At 45.5% G+C, this 16,295-nt stretch overlaps 1 protein-coding gene across 10 annotated transcripts in view; it reads left to right on the top strand.

Annotated features, from left to right (window-relative positions):
• The window catches only part of stau2 (staufen double-stranded RNA binding protein 2), an 84,091-nt gene that overhangs the window by 8,243 nt on the left and 59,553 nt on the right, over nt 1-16,295 (top strand). For all 10 annotated transcript variants that reach the window (XM_064333096.1, XM_064333098.1, XM_064333094.1 and 7 more), the window contains exons 5-6: nt 1,820-1,955; nt 14,659-14,818. In XM_064333096.1, coding sequence (XP_064189166.1) covers nt 1,820-1,955; nt 14,659-14,818 — 296 coding nt within the window. The remainder of the gene's footprint in view (nt 1-1,819; nt 1,956-14,658; nt 14,819-16,295) is intronic.

Genomic DNA, 16,295 nt, shown 5'->3' with positions numbered 1-16,295 from the left:
CTGTGACATTTTAAATGTAGACTTATTCAGATGCTATGACACTGAATCTCAATACATTTAAAGGAAACGCAACATGTTTGAATGGTATACAGTAATTGTGCTGGAAACTGGAATGTGTCATGTGACGACAAGCTTGATTTATGAAAATCAGGAGGATCCCAAAAAAACATAAGTGAGAGAAATAAGCTTGTTGACACCATATCCATTTGTCAGTTGTTTTTCCAGTGTTTCCCATAGGTTTTTTTTCCTGAACCAGTGGCTCGTAAGGCAGTGGTCTGGCAGCCAAACTAAGTTTACGAGAACTAATTTAATGTATTTCTATGACTTTAGAGGGTGATATAACCTTTAAATGTCTCCCTAGCTAGCTAGCTAACATTGGTTTGCATGCATTAACGAGCTAGGAGACATTACTTTGCTAGCTAACTGAATCAAATTAAATATCTCTAACATTAACTAACTGTTCCATTGATGTTATGATTAGTCCATTAACTATCAATCTTTAAACACAAAACCTACTACTCTTTGTTGCATCAGTTAATGAAGAATATTTTGTAAATATTATACAGTCTGTCACTGTCCTAAAAGAGTGCTTCCTCAAGATTTGGCATTTGAAAGTTTGGCATTGAGGATACAGCACTAAGCACTTGGAAATACAGCTGCAAGCAACATGCCAATTGTATCAGATTAGTCACCAAATAAACATGAGTATGATAGTTTAGTGCAAGGGTCAGGTGCAATGACTAACACCACTCCTGATTCCTCATGTAATGGTATAGGAAACACTGGAGTAGAACGTGGTAAAATACAACTGAGTTTATTTGATAGCTCATGAAAATGGCTTCAGTCATTCACATGTGTGCTTGTGTAAACAAATGTACAACAGGACTGGGTGCAGATTGCTATTGCTGTTGTATAACCTGAAGAGATGCGTTCACAAAGCCTCAAAGAGTCTTCCGGGTTTTCCTGATGCTGTCTGGCTCTCAAAGCCTTTATGGTGTTGAGGTCTCACATGTGTGAGACCTGTGGAAATATTTCAGAAAGGAATGCACCGCCATTTTCTTCATGCTGCATTTTAGTGAAGCACGTGATATCTGCACTGCAAAGAAATGCACAAACGCTGCCAGCATTTTCCCAGAATCCACCTGCTGTTGCATTCCCGATATTCGCTTTGCTCGCATGACACTGATTAGAGGGGAGAACTTAGTTCTCTTCCCGGAGCAGTGAATCAGCCGCGCCTGCTGTTTCTCCTGAGCTGCTGTAGTGAGTGCAGGCCTGGGGGTGGCAGTAATTGGATGGGAGGAAAACCAGCAGAATCATTAGACGACTTCAAAGACAGTTGAGCTGCCAGGTGTTCCTCGTTCCCTGCAGTCACTGGTGTAGGAGATGGCGTGTTGTGCGTTCTACTGACCAAGAAGCACCTGCCTGCCCATTCTCTCGCAATCTCACCAATTAGCATGGACATGAAAAGAAGAAAGCTCAGAACATCACAGATGTTTCTCCCTGCGATGTTCTTCAAAAAGCCTCTTCTAGGGGCTTATCATTGTTCACTGTTATTGTAATTAAATATATTGATTTACGTAGTTGCCAAACAGAAGAAATTACATATAACAGTCCCACAAATACGTCTGTGTGGTTAAACAGTGGGAAGTCTTGTCTGTTACAGGTGCTGTATTTCCACAATTAAGGGAAGCATCATTGAAGAATTGATCTAGAATTTGTGAACCATGTTCAGAAGAGGACAGGAGGAACATATTATCTTTTCTCTGAACACTGCATCGGTTTGGGAGCGTTAATGTGATTTTGGGGTGCTGTCTTGCAGGCAGTATCACCCCCACAGTGGAGCTGAATGGACTGGCAATGAAAAGAGGGGAGCCAGCCATCTACAGACCCCTGGACCCTAAACCCATGCCCAACTACAGAGCCAACTACAATTTCAGAGGAATGTTCAATCAGAGGTAACTGTCCACACTTGACATCAAAACATGAGGGGGGATGTTCCTTATGATATGCATCCTACATCTTGCTAGATGTTTGCAGTTCCATTCAAAACTCAAAACTGTCTACTCACACCGTCACACCGTGCGTGGCTAGCCTTATTCAAACTTTTATTAGTTTTACTGCCACTGATATCATCTCATTAATTGCCGTGAAGGTAGCAAACGGTGCACCTTGTTGCTAGCTGGGTTGAAGCAGTAAGACTGTGTCCCACTCTGTGTAGCCTATGCACTGTGACTTGTGTGGATACACCGTTCAAACTGTGAGAAAGGTGCGAGAAATGTTACATCTGCCCTTAGAAATGAGTGGCTGGGGCTGTTCGTTTCCTTCTCTTTTTCTTTGTTTCACTGAAATGTCTGTGTGAATGCAAGCACTTCCAGCTTTTTAAAGGCCACAACTGGGTCTGTCCATCGTAGGGCTATATTCAAACCAGTTACTCTACATAATTCTTCCTATACAGACATTTGCCAAGGTTCCTGTTACAGACAGATCATTTTTCTGGTTGAACATATATAGATTTATGCACACCTGTAATCCATTCAGTTTATAGGGTTGCATATTTACCTTTGGCATAGAAGGGGGCTGTTAAGTGTATTATGTCAGTATTAACATATTGTATGATATGTAATATGTAATACTGTAAATATGCACTTAAAATCTTATTATAATCTGGTTAGATCTCTTGTGCCTACGTTAACCAGTTGTATTTTTTGCAGATTTACAGACTGCAAGTAAGAACAATGTTGTCATGGGTCACTTGGGAAGGAAAAAAGCAAAAACAATTGAAGATTATAACAATAGGCCTTCAAACATGGCTAATGAATAGGATATGTGCATATGATAGCTATTTAGCAGTGAGTATTGTACTGTAAATCTTTTCTTTCAGTGGTTCAGCCTTCAGTGACTGAGTTGATTGAACTCATTGGATTTATTACTCCACTGGCATTTCCACATATACTGGCTTTTATCAGATTTTCTGACTTGAATACTCTAGTGAGTATGAGGTGGAAAAGTGGGTAAATTGATGTTTAACATGCATGTGTTTACTTGTGAAAGAATAAAATGTTATTTAAGCTTTACAACACTGACGTTCTCTGTTGTTGCACTAGGGGGCAGTAGAACATAATTCTTTAAAAATGTTAACTTGTTTCATAATACCGTTACATTGTAATATGTCAATCAGAATTTATGTTATATAGTCTAGATTTCATTATGTATTCAAGTTGGAGGTTTAGTTTGGTGAAATTATCGTAATTTCACATCTGTCTGCAATTCCAATGTCTCTGCATGACCCACATACTTTTATCTAGTGAATGCAGCCTAATTCTTATGTGAGTTACTAAGAATCCATTTTGCCCTTTCTTCCTCAGCATTGCGATTGTACAGGTTGTGAGCCTCTTTCCCATGTTTGCCCGCCGGTTTGGCACTGCGTAGACATGAAAAATAATCAATTATGCGCACCCTTAGATGTTCCTGAGAACTTGCGTGCTTAACGTGCAATGTTAACGAATAAACCTGAGCTGATTTTCATTTCTCAGAAAAAAAAAGTTGGGTTTTCTAAGGAGATTCTGCTTCGCTTTGATGCAAGGCTGTCTTTTAGAACACAAAGGGGAAAACCTTGATAATCTGTCTGCTAGATGATGTCATTCAGGTACAGCCAGGGACTGAGGAGGAATTTAGTGAGCAGGCTGCTGATCCAGAAACATAAAACCGGTAAAGACCGATCCTCTCTGACGGTACACATATTTCCCAAAAGACGGTGTTTATGGTCTCCTCCAAACGGGGAGCATTGAAAACATTATGGCTTACCCGCGTCTGTTAGACCGTATAGTCTCCAGTATTATATAAATAGAACATTCTGAGTCGTATAAAGTTTTAATATGTCTCTATCCTGAAGTAATGACAGTCATAAAGATGGCTGGGAAGACAGGAAGCTTGCGCTAATCAAAGTCCTATTTTTAGGGGGGGTGGGGGGATATGTTCACCCACTCAGTGTAGTCACCACGGGTGGATCCCTCCTGGATATTGATTCGTTCAAGGACGGGGAGGTTAAGCTGCTGTGACTCTTGGAGTAATGGGGGGAAATTCCTCTAGATCCATTTCTATCACTTTTAAGTGTAGTATTTTCCACTTAGTCAAATGTCTTGTCCAACATTTTACAGTAATGCTTTCCTCTCTATCATATTCCCTGGAACCAACTGAGAAATAGGAAGCAGGCAGATGTGACCCGGCGCCCTGTGGGGTCTTAATAGCCAGAAAGTGTAATATTAGCTAGCCGGTGTGTTCTCACGGTGCCTGCTCAGTGCGCTACTCTCGGTTCAGGGAGCCGCGGTTCGTTGAATGCCGATCACGGATGGCTGAGTTTTTGGGCAGCCTTCTGTCTCGGCCTGGCTGGTTTCCCTTACCTGTCCCCGGAGGATCCCTCCGCTCCGCTGGGGAGAGCCTGCATTCCGTCAAACCCCGTGATGTCGGGGCGGATAATAACTCTGGGAGGACCTCGCCTCCCACCTTCGCTCGGATACGACTGTGTCCATTATGTCAGCCCAGCCCGCACAGCTGGAGCCAAAATGGCAGTAACTGTGGGGGGGGGGGGGGGATCTCCTGTGGTATTTCCTGGTCTGATACTGAGACGGGTAAGCCATTGTAAGGTCTGGCCTCTCCTCAGCACTCCAGCCCTCGCCGTGGAAAGATACTTCAGCGCACAGACAGCACTGGCATCGTGGGCCTATTATCATTCTAATACCCTGGCACCATACGGGCAGTCAAGAAGACAATATGAGGAAATGTAAGCTCTGACTTGAATGTGTTTGTTTCTATTCAACGGTCTCCTTCTTAATTTTTGTGACCTTTTATTTGGGAGTGAGCCAGACTGTTATAAAAAAATGAAATTTGAACACTTGTGTAGACAGTAAAACAAGGAACTCTAGCTGTGTATGAAATTCTGGGTTCCTTTATCGTGTGTTTGGACTGGTGTGAAAGTCTGTATTTGCAGCCACCAGTGTACCACGGCGTTATACAGTCTTTATCTAGATCAGGACCGCCCAGCCCTGTTCCTGGAGATCTGCCGTCCTCTAGGTTTTCACTCCAACCCTAATTTTGCACACCTGACCTACTAATTAGCAGCTCGGCTCTCTAGCTGCTGAATGAGGTGTACTTCGTAAGGGCTGAAGTTAAAACCTACAGGGCGGTAGATCTCTAGGAACAGGTTGGGCAGCCCTGATCTAGATTGTTCTTTATAATAAATGGCCTATGTAGAGCAGACCTCTACCTTAGTGTATTTCACATTTATTGTAGGGTTATGTCATCAAAGCAGGCAGGCAATAGTAATGTACATTAATGTCTTTGATGACCTGCAGTCAGGGTAATACAATCAAACAATCTAAAAAAAAAAAGAAGACCTGGAAATATGGACCTTGTGTGGGGACAAGGATTCTGTGTGTTAGGCAGCCTTTCAGTTTTTTTTTGATAAGATCAAAAGGTCACCCTGACAGCCCTGTGTAACGGGTGTGTCCCAAAGTGCGTCATAGCTGTATGTGGTCAGTCAGTTGACCACCCCTACCGGACACTCCCCTGGATTGCTGGATTCTCTCTGATTGAAGAATCATGTCATGGCTTGTGGAAAGAGCTGCCTTGATGTCTTAGTGTTGCTGTCAGACGTAATGCAATCAAATGCTCCTTCCGGTCCCAGAAATTTTACAGCGAAACATGTTGCTAACAAATATGTACAATCATCAGAAATGATTGATTTTAGAATTATAAATGACCTTGAAGAATTCTGCTTATGGTTAAAGAGTTTCTCATAATTATTTGGCCCAGGTCTGGTTGCAGTAAGGCTCAGGATGACATTAATGTTGTGCATCATTCACATTCAGGAAGAGGAGGAGGGTGCTTTATTGCTCAGATGTAGTGTTTAAAATAGGCGCCGCACTGTTTCCAAGAACTTGCGGCAGAATTTAGACATATTTTGGATGCCTGTCGACCTTTGTTTGGGAGGCCCGGCGGTGGGTAGCGTCCGTATCGCTGAAAGGCGCGCCGCTTGACTGTTTGTTTGTGAGAGAGCTTAATCACTTCCTTATTTTCCTACATTGCCGGTGCTCATTTAATTTAGGCTGTTGTCTGTTCTGACGTGAATGCTACGTGGTGTGTGGAAGTCTAACCCACTGCAGGCAAAGCGCACTGAAATGGCTTGTGTTACGTGCTCCGGATTAGCGTAGCACGCTCGATCCCAGCTGTTCCTGAAAACAAACTGCACACACCTGAAGGCCTGTGGTGGATAGGACCCGGTCCAGGGCCAAAATGGAGGATTCCTTCTGAAGGGTTTTTCCCATAAAGCCAGTGAACTTAATCCACAAAACTGAAGAACTTCAGAAAAGCCTTTGGGTGTCCCGCTAAGGCGCCGTCTCTCAGTGCAAACGCGAGGGCTCTCCCGCGGCAGCGGCTTGCAGCGCGTGCTGCGAAATGCTACCATATTGCTCAATTCAGATTGAGCGGCCTACAGCTGGGAAGCTATCTTCACACCCGTAGACTGCCAAGAGCAGGGGCCTTGCCAGAGCTTCCAAACTATGTACAGTTAGCGAAAGCGGCGTCATTATGACCACCAGGCCGTCTTCACGGGAACGTCTCCCAGAACAATCGCTCATTTACGCAAGAAGCCAGTCCATTTTAAGATGGATTTCACATAAATTACTCTGGCCGCGTTCCAGGGAATTGTACAAACAAGATCGCGGAGAACACAAAAGCGAGATTTTGTTGAGCAAGCACACGTTGAGAAAACGGCCATCTGTCCAACATAAACAAACGGAGCAAATGCACAGGAGGTTTACACTGAGCTGAGAGCGCTGCGCCCTAAATCATTTAATATTCTTTCTGTGCGCGTTTTGTGGTAAAACGTTAGATGGGCTGATTTTACGTGAACAGTTCTCAGTCTTCTCTGGCATCTCCCCCCCCCACCCCCCAACCCCCACAGCCACCACCCCTGCAGAGGACAGACAGCAGTTACGTCAGCGGCGCTTTTACGTAAGTTAATTGAAAGATTCCGAGTTTCATAATGACTGTTCCCTTTTAAGCCTGGCTGGCGCGCCGGAGTGTCAGGGTCAAAATTAGCCCACTTTTGCTCATCAAGGACGAGAGACCTCTCTGTCATCCTGAAGGTCGGCCGGCTTCACCGGCCCTCCGCCGAGCCGCTGCTGGTCGAAGCTCGCCGTTCGCGGTTTGTTAGCATTAAATGAGCGACCGTGCGGAACGCCTCAGGGCCGTTCTCTTCGGGCATATCTTACGGCGCTGAAACGGCATTAGCTTTTATGCAACAAGTTGTCTGGCCAGCATGGGAGAGTGTCAAGTCTCGGAATGGACAAGTTTACCGTAAACTCATTTTGTAATCGGAAAGAGGCATTTTTTAGTGTGATGCAGACACAATTATTAATATTCATAATTATTATTCACAAGACTTTGTCCTGTATCTCCTCCGACAGCTTTCGAGCTAGGCGCACCAAACCAACTCTCAAACCAACTCTTTTTGTTGCCTAATCTTGGTTCTCAGGCTTGAGTGTTGTATCCTCTGAAGAATATGACATGACACCACCATCTGGCACAATCTTTCTCTTGCGCACCCCTGTGTTAAATGTTCCAAATGGCAATAGTGCAAATGGCAGTACGCATCAGCTCTCATTACAACAAAAAATATTTTATTATTTTTCTACTGGATGCCAATTGCAATTATCATAAAGCTGTTTCTGATTACAGCAGTCATCTCACCTTTAATAGAAACAATGTAACGTTGACTGCGTACTAAAAATTGGCATTAATGAGGATCGACTGGGTTCAAATGGGTCCTTCACCAGCTGAGCGGGAGGCTGCTCGGCCGTTTATGGGGCTTTGAGTGGGCAGAGGGTGAGCAGGACAGCGAGCACTCTTCTGTGACCGACTGCTCCGCTCACAGGAATGGATCAGCCAGTCCTCTGCTTTTCCTCCGCGCGCTGTGTGTTAGCGACAAGTCTCAAGCACCTCCTGGTCGCGCACACACAAGCTCCGTGGAGAGTGTATTTAAAATACACCTCATTAAAAATCACTCTCCTTTTTTGGAAGATTTTGACTTTTTCATTACATCACAATTCAGACATTTTTAATGATTAAGAAAAGTTTTCATTAAATTAATTTGGTTTTGCAATGCTGAGTTTTACAATACGATCCATATAATATACAACCATGGGTGCTGTGCCACAGAATCTCAGCTCTGCCTTACTGGAAGTTGTAAAATACTGTTGAATTTTTATGCACTAAATGGATCCAAAAGTGTCTCAATATTATTGGTTTCTTTCCAATCGAGGCAGTGCCTTGTTTTATTCAGGGTAGCATGCTGGCACGGGTGGACAATGAGTAATCATACATGGATTATTGCTGGTCTGCCCGTGTAGAGAGAAATCATAACACAACCATGACTTCAGTCTTTTTTTCACCCTGTAAATATTATACTGGCCCCTTGCAAGGGGATTTGAAATTAATTTGAAGAAAATGTTGGACTTTTTTTTATTATTATTTTGTAATACATTTTTTAATGTGAAATATCCACCTTTCCCCTGGCGTGGCTGCTGTAACATTGCCAGGAGTCTGGAACTGAAGGTCTGTGTTGTAGGCAAATGGAGCAAGTGTTATAATGATCTAAGTAATCAGCAACAGCCTGCAGCACGGGTCTCCATTTTGTATTGGTGTCAGATAAGAAGTGACATATTAATTGTGCTATGGCACCTAGTTAAGGATCAGGGTAAGGTACAAATGTATTTATTTTGAAGCTCAATGTGAATGCAGTTTGCGTGAGTTTCCGAGACACGAATCCCTGAGCTTCTGCACTGTTGTGTTTGAGTGCTGTGTGGAAAGTATTTTCTTTGCTCCATAGTTCTTTTTGACTGTGTAAGACACAACTGATTTTGGTGCAGAAATGCCTAACTGATGCAGCCGCTGAATGAAATTCTCAAGCCATTCAGATGTTTTAATTTTGTAATCGTTTTTGTACGGTCTCGGGAAAGGAAAGCGATAAGCCATGCTGTCTTCGCTGTTCGCCTTGCCTCATCCTGAGGAGGAAGCCTTTACTCACCTCTCCGCTGGGGGTCTGAGAAGAAGCCCTCCTCCCCTCAGCCTCTGGGAAATGGTGTCTGTTGTCTGTTTCCTCTCTAAATACTCGCCCTGTGTCCGCCGCATGGGGCACCACCGCCCGGAAGTGCCTCCCGCCCCTTTGACAGTTGGCCTTTTGTGCCCCCTGGGTCTGATACATGAGCTCATATTGTTGCTGCATGTTTTCTACATTTCCTTTTGGGAGAAACAGTTGTGGGGTGGAAGGAGAGAGAGAGAAAAAAAAGAGCAAACAAATGCTCTTGGAAATGGGAGAGGAACTACAGCTGGGCTAGTGTGACTGACTCCAAGTTTGTTCTCCTGTTCCCAGCGAACCATGACTCAGTCGGAGGGAAGGAGTGGGGATGCGGGGGTGGGGGGGGGGGGGTCCTGTTCCCCATGCGCAGCCTGGGAAAGGGTTAATATCTGGGCTCAGGGTGAGAGAAGATGAGCACCTCGCAGGGAGCGATCGATAACATCTCATGTTATTCACTCAGTTGTGGCCTTTTTTATGACTGCTTTCTGAGAGTCATTTCCTCAGTATTGATCCCAGGGGTGAACTGGCTGGAGTGAGTGCTGCTTAGGATTACGCGGCTGCAGGCTCAGTGACAGTGAGTAAGCAGAGAGCAATGACTGGCACAGAGATGCAATTGCATTGTGGGTAATGATCACCCACTGTATATCCCCTCAGTATGAGCAGAACACGCCAGGACTGGCTAATTCACCTCTCTCTATGCTTCCTGTTGCTTTTTTTTTTACCCCTTCTGTATCTAAACTGTAGGACAGGTAAGTTTTATTTTTAGGTAGGTATTAGTTTTCGGCCCGTCGGGTAGGGTTTGTGGGAAAAAGCGGCAGGGCCCGGGTGCTGCCTGTCCGAGCAGGGCGTCTGCGCGCCCACCCCCCCTCCCCCCCCCCCGCCGTAGCGGTAACCAAGCCCGGAGATGGATGGGAGTCATCAGCGTCGCAGCGTGGTCCGCAGACGCGCCGCTCGGTCAGCGGGAAAGCGCCGCGGCGGGACGCCGGCCCCCCAGCCCCCCCCCCCCCCCCTCCCGCCATCGATAAATCGCTCGGCACGGCGCCTGGCATCGCCTGAAAGGGCCTGTCCAGGTGACTGATCAGCGCTCTTGTACCTCTGGAAGCCGCGTAAACACCTAAAGGACATCTCGCCTTCCCAGGATCCTCTCTGATGCTTGGAAACAAGAGATTATTTGAATTCATTTTATTCTTTGATTTTTGCCCCCTTTTGTTTATTCACTGTTTGCTTATATAATGCCTGTGAAAACAGACATTATGGTTATTGTTCTTTTGTTTTAGCCACAGATATATATATAGTGCTACTTCCCACAGCACTTTGATGTCTATATATACATTATTTACATAGTAAGATATAAAAAGAAGTCTTCAGTTTTTTCTCATTTTCTCAATTTTAGATCTTGGAATACATAATGGTATTGAAATCTAACACCTCCCAGCCCTGTTAACTTCAGGTTTCGGTCCTCAGCTGCTTCTTTTCATGAGCATTCGCAAAATATATTAAAAACACATTGATCTATATCCCTGGTATGTAACTGGCAAGGGAAATTGAATATTAATTTGCGAGTATACAGGCACCGGAATTATGACACAATTCAATTTCCACACTTTTCTTCCGCACTGCTTCATTGCGTATTTTGTTTTTGTGTTTCCGTGTGACACTGTTTACCTCTAAACCAACAGCACTGGTCCTTTATGCAGACTTATTATGCCTGCTTGTTAGTCATGCGTGAGTGGATCCTATTGAGAATTCCCTTCCTGTTCATTTGCGGATTCTGAATTGATTCACGCGCAGGGTTCCTGCCTTACGTAACGTGGTAATGCGTAACACATGGATGGCATGGCAATGCACGGAGGTGGTACGCTTTGAATGACATATCTGCCCTAAGCACTAATTTGTATTCCGTCGGTGCCCGAGCGAGCGTTCCGTGTGAGTTCTGCTACACATGAATCCCTTTGGATTCTGTAGTTCCACGAGTGATGCGGTATCTGAAGCGTAGCAGCGAGTCACACAGTAAAAGGGCTATCTAAGCCGGCTACCCAATGAAACCAGCACATGGGCTGAATGTTCCTCATTGGCTGGCTTTGATGTCGTAGATTTAGATGACTCAGTGCGTCGTAACCAGCGGAACATTGCTCTGCGCTGACTTCACGGCGATGCCCGGGGTTGCAGCCCGCACGAAAAGCGGTTCCAAGGGAACGTGCGGCTTCGGCTGCGCGCCCGCTGCTGACTCGTGTGTGTGTGTGTGTGTGTGTGTGTGTGTGTGTGTGTGAGAGCGTCATGCGATAGAGCGGCTGCATGACGCAGACGCGTGCGAGACGGCGGTCGCTTTCAGCGCGGCGAGCTTCCCTCCACGCCCACCCGCCCGCTAGGTGTCCCCGATCTGGATCGCGTTCTCTGCCCCTAATTCAGACCAGACGGGGCCTCGCTGGGGCGCCCGGCTTGTTTACCGGGCCTGACGCGCCGCGCGGCGGCGGCGGCTCCTTTCCCACGTCGCACTGGGAGAGGCCTCCCGTGAGCTCCGGCGGCGGCCCGCGCTCCCCGCACCTGTAACCGCAACGCGGCGGGGCCGGTTAGCGCTCGGCCAGATTGGGCCCGCCCCCATGTTGCACTTGGCATTTCCCTCCGAGATCCAGGACACGCTTGACGTGCGAGGCCGTCCCCCCCCCCCCCCGCCGCCCTACGGGGAGACAGGAGAGAGCACCGAGCCCGAGGATTCCCCTGGAGGGGCGGGGTTTGAGCACTGAGAACTGGACTGAGCACACGGAAGGTGCTGGAATAATACGCACTGGCAGGAAAGTGACACTTTTTCAGACATGTTGAAAAGTTGTTTTTTTTTGCCCCCAGGGTTGGTGTAACTAAGGTCCTTGCTGAAATCAGAGGCTGGATTTCATACTGCATCAACAAATCTTATCAAGTTTTTTTCTGCAAGTGTATGACATATCAGTGACATTTTTAAAAGTAGAGTTTATAGCTAATATCTGATTATTCTGCAAAGAAAACCATTTGAAAATATTTATCGGGTTGCGTTAATGTGTTCAACAGTTCAGACTGGTTTTCCTGCATTATTGCATTAATATATTTATTTTACTGGGGTGAAATTCCTTCCTGTGTTTCATTATCCATACTTGTGATGTAGCTCTTTATTCTTTCCTGGTGGTTTCACCATGTGCTCTGATTTTAACTTCACCCATATGTACCCTATTTATTTATTTTTGTAATTACGTTGATCACATGTCCCACAAGCTCATTGAAATAAGGTGGAGTAAGCTTGTTATTCCAAAGACCCGGTGCTTTTGCATTGCTAAATGTTACTTGATTTTTAATTTGTGAAAGTGCTCCATATCTGAGAATAACATTCAGAATTTGCAATACTGTCTATCTACAAACATTCAGTTATCATGTCCTGCCATTTACAACTGTTCAAAGTTACTTTAGTTTTATATTGTCTCACACTAGCATGACATTAATGAAACTTTTTGTATTTTAGGATTAGAAAGTTGTATTAGTAATTGAAATAGTATCCTGTTGTGTAATAAAAACATGCGGTGTAGTACTGGAGTAAACAAAGAAGTTATTACATGAAAACAAAATGATAATGTTTTCATTGTTAACCTTTGTATATAGGTAGGATAAGGGTAACAAAACTGTAGTTATGGTTGAACAAAAACATTATCCTTCCAACCCCACACTATCCTTCCCTACAGTGTCTTTGAGCTGGTCTCATGAAATGTTGTGGGGGTATTTATGGTAGCTCTTTACTTGTGCCGCAAGGTTCCATTGTTGGACCTCCCCTTTTTCCCACGGGTGCAGGAACTGCCACCATGGGCTATGCATGGCAAATTGTGGTCATTCACTCACTCACTCACTCACTCACTCACGGACGACCTTTGAGGGAGTTTCTGTGGGACGCATGCGCGGGTGGTGCCTGCTAAAATGCGTCTGCGGAAGTGAGTTGGCCGTGGGTCTGGACGGTTACGTGCTTGTTTGTTTATTCCTCCCATTGCAATACATGAAGTTAAGAAGCTTGTTCCAGTGATACTCTGATACTCTGTGTAGCCTTAAGGTCATAACGGGGACGCCATGGTGTCATACCTCTGTGTTCTCTGACTGAGGCTATTGGTCGTAATTTAGGCAAAAAAGTAATTCCTTTTCTGTGGCAACATTCAGCTGTAGGTGTTTTTTTTATATCTGTAAAACAAGTAATATCTGGAAACTTAAGAATTGTGAAACTTTCCGCAAATGCACGTCACAGGCTATTCTTTTCCTTGTGGGAGTTTTCCCACAAATGCTTAGCGTTTTACTCGCTAATTAACGGTCGCCGTCGGAATAAACGCATGCCCCTTTCAGGAATGCGGTCTCTGGATTTAGCTTTGTCCCCAAGACAAAGCTGCGGATCTGAAAAGGGGGGGCGGCTGATGGGAAGGTGACTTTGGGTCACGCTGCGCTGTACCGCTCTCCGTCCCATCGGGTCTTTGGGCCCGGGAGAGCGAGCGGCCCTCTAAATCTGCGAAATGAACAGTGGCCCTGACAGCTCGGCATGGGTGAGCCGCAGCTGAGAGAAAGAGCCAGGGCATATATATGTTCGGCTCCTTTGTTTTGTGTTCCTCAAGTCTGAGCCATCGGGGAGCCTGAGCTTCGGTGCGTCGGCAACCGGCTATTGTTATGTAATTGACCTCGTGGAAGTGGAGGTCTGTTATTCTATTCTCATCTCGGACATTAATAACTCCACTAATATGCTTCAGACTCCCTCAGAAATAAATCTGCTCTTTTTGTAGTTGTTTTAAGGGGCCGGTGGACTCCTCCGTGTGCTATTGTGAACACAGACGCCCACTCATTTTGCAGGAGCACTGAAACGGCACTCAGATAGGCTCCTGAATAAACAAACCAGGAAACTTCAGGCTGGACACTAATGTACTGGGTCTCTAGAAGTTTGCAGTTTGGTTTTTCTTCTCATTTTTCAAGTTTTACATTGGTTGTATTAAGAAAGACCTGTTTTACATGACGGTGGCCTTTTGGAATTCAGTCCTCTTGCATTGATAGGACCTGTTTCTGAGCAGTAACAGTGGGAAATTTAGTCAAAGTATTTGGTTTCACAAGGCAGTAATTTTGTCAGAAACAAATAGTTTGCTTTTTTTTTGTTGAAGTGTCTAGCTTGCAAATGCGTTCACACGTCCTGGTGCACACACATCCGGGTGCACGCAGTTTCTTGGTTTGAGCTGTTCCCAGGCGCTGCCAGTAATAGTTTTATTTTGTTATCTAGTGCTCACATTTCCGCTGGAAGGCACAAGACACACACACACACAGGCCACATGAATCTTACAGAATTCAAATACTCTCTGTCAGTGGTCTCGATCTCCCAGAGTCAGCAGAGTGGTACCTATCTTTTCCTGTCTGGATTGTGTACAGTAATAAAACTGCCAAGTTTCGATAACTTAATCCTCTTAATAAATCAAAACCTTTGTTTTTTTTCCTCTCTCTCTCCCTTTCTCTCTCTTCCCCGTTTGGCCTGTTTCCAACCCTAGGTACCATTACCCAGTGCCTAAGATATTCTACGTGCAGCTGACCGTGGGGAGCTGCGAGTTTATCGGAGAGGGGCGGACGCGCCAGGCCGCTCGACACAACGCCGCCATGAAAGCGCTCCAGGCTCTGCGCAACGAGCCCATTCCGCCAAAAACGCCTCAGGTAATATGCCCACCCCCCCACCCCCACCGCCTCTGGTGACACGGCCCTCAACAGCCGACCGTGTCCTTTTGCATAGGAGACCCACCTTTTCTTCCAAGCAGGGTCGGGGCCAAAAAAACGCTGTGCTGTTTGTCTGAAAAATCCTCTTGAGATGTTAGACAATGCAAGCAAATAACGCATTTTGTTTTTTTTTTTTGCTTTTCTTTACTTGACATGTTTTTCGGGTAACATTTCCAAGCATCTCCCCGCCGGAAATCAAATTACATTATTTTCCAAACTGCTTGGCGGCAGCGGCTGGTTATTTAAGACGCGCTGGCATCGTGCTTGTTCTGTCTCGCGCTCGTTTCCATAATGAGCCCTTTGTAATGCGCTGCTTCCGTGTATTGCTTTACAAATTGGAGGACCCTGTCTCCGTGCAGGCCCCCGGGCTGATGGCGTTCAGCTGGAGTTTGGCTCGTGTTTATCGCTGTTCGCCGGTTCCTTTGCGAAGCTGCTCCCCGCCTCGCGCTCATGTGGTCTCTGAGCACACGGAGCGCGTGCGGGGCGGCACGGGTGTTCCCTAAACGCGTTCACGTTAACTCGCGGTTCGCATTTCGGTCGAGCCGTCCAGGTAGAAGCATTTTAGGACATCACCGAGGTGAGATTGGGGTGGCAGTGTAGCATAGTGGGTAAAGAACTTGGCTTGTAACCAGAAGATCATAGGTTCGAATCCGGGGTAGGACACTGCTGTTGTACCGTCGAGCAAGGTACTTACCCTCCATTGCTTCAGTATAAATCCCTCTGGATGAGAGCGTCTGCTAAATGCCTGTAATGTAAGATTGTCACTGAAGGAAGGGTGACCCCCCTTCAGTGCAATGGGGCTGTAGTAGTTGACGCTGTGAAGTAGACCGTGTCCTGATTTACTCTCTCACCACAGAATGAGGCTCAGCTGTTGGGGATAAGCAGACACCGCCTTCACAGTGGCACTGAGGTGGACATCCTGTGCTTTAGGCAGGATCTCTGTTGTGCGTGAGAGAAAAGGTGACACTGTTTAACATACATTAGCGCCTATGAGCGCATACGCAGGGTGGGCTTGGTCGAACGACCTTTCGCACCAAATGACTTCAATGTGACCTGTAGTAGATTTACAGGCATACATGGGAATGAAGAAAACTCGTTTAAATCTTTTCCCCATGAAAGTTTGTATACTCTATCCGCATGAGCTTGTGTGTATGTATGTTTGTATATACACTCATACACACAACTGACCATTCTACAGATCCAGACTTATTTCTTTAAGTGTGTGAGGTTTGAGTGCATGTAGGGACAACTAAGATCGTATGTGCTTGTGAGGATGGTAAAATAATAATGACATTGATCTGAAATTATTTGCATTATAACTGTATAGTAATGGTGTGGAGTTTTGGGAAGTTCTCAGGCAAATATATTGATAACTCTCCATAATAGAATAGCAGTTTCACTGAAATGGCCATATTTT

This window comes from Anguilla rostrata, chromosome 4 (assembly GCF_018555375.3).
Source record: "Anguilla rostrata isolate EN2019 chromosome 4, ASM1855537v3, whole genome shotgun sequence".
In the NCBI taxonomy this organism is placed as follows: Eukaryota; Metazoa; Chordata; class Actinopteri; order Anguilliformes; family Anguillidae; genus Anguilla; species Anguilla rostrata.
Note: the sequence above shows the minus strand (reverse complement) of the source record. Positions and strands in the feature narration are given on the sequence as shown.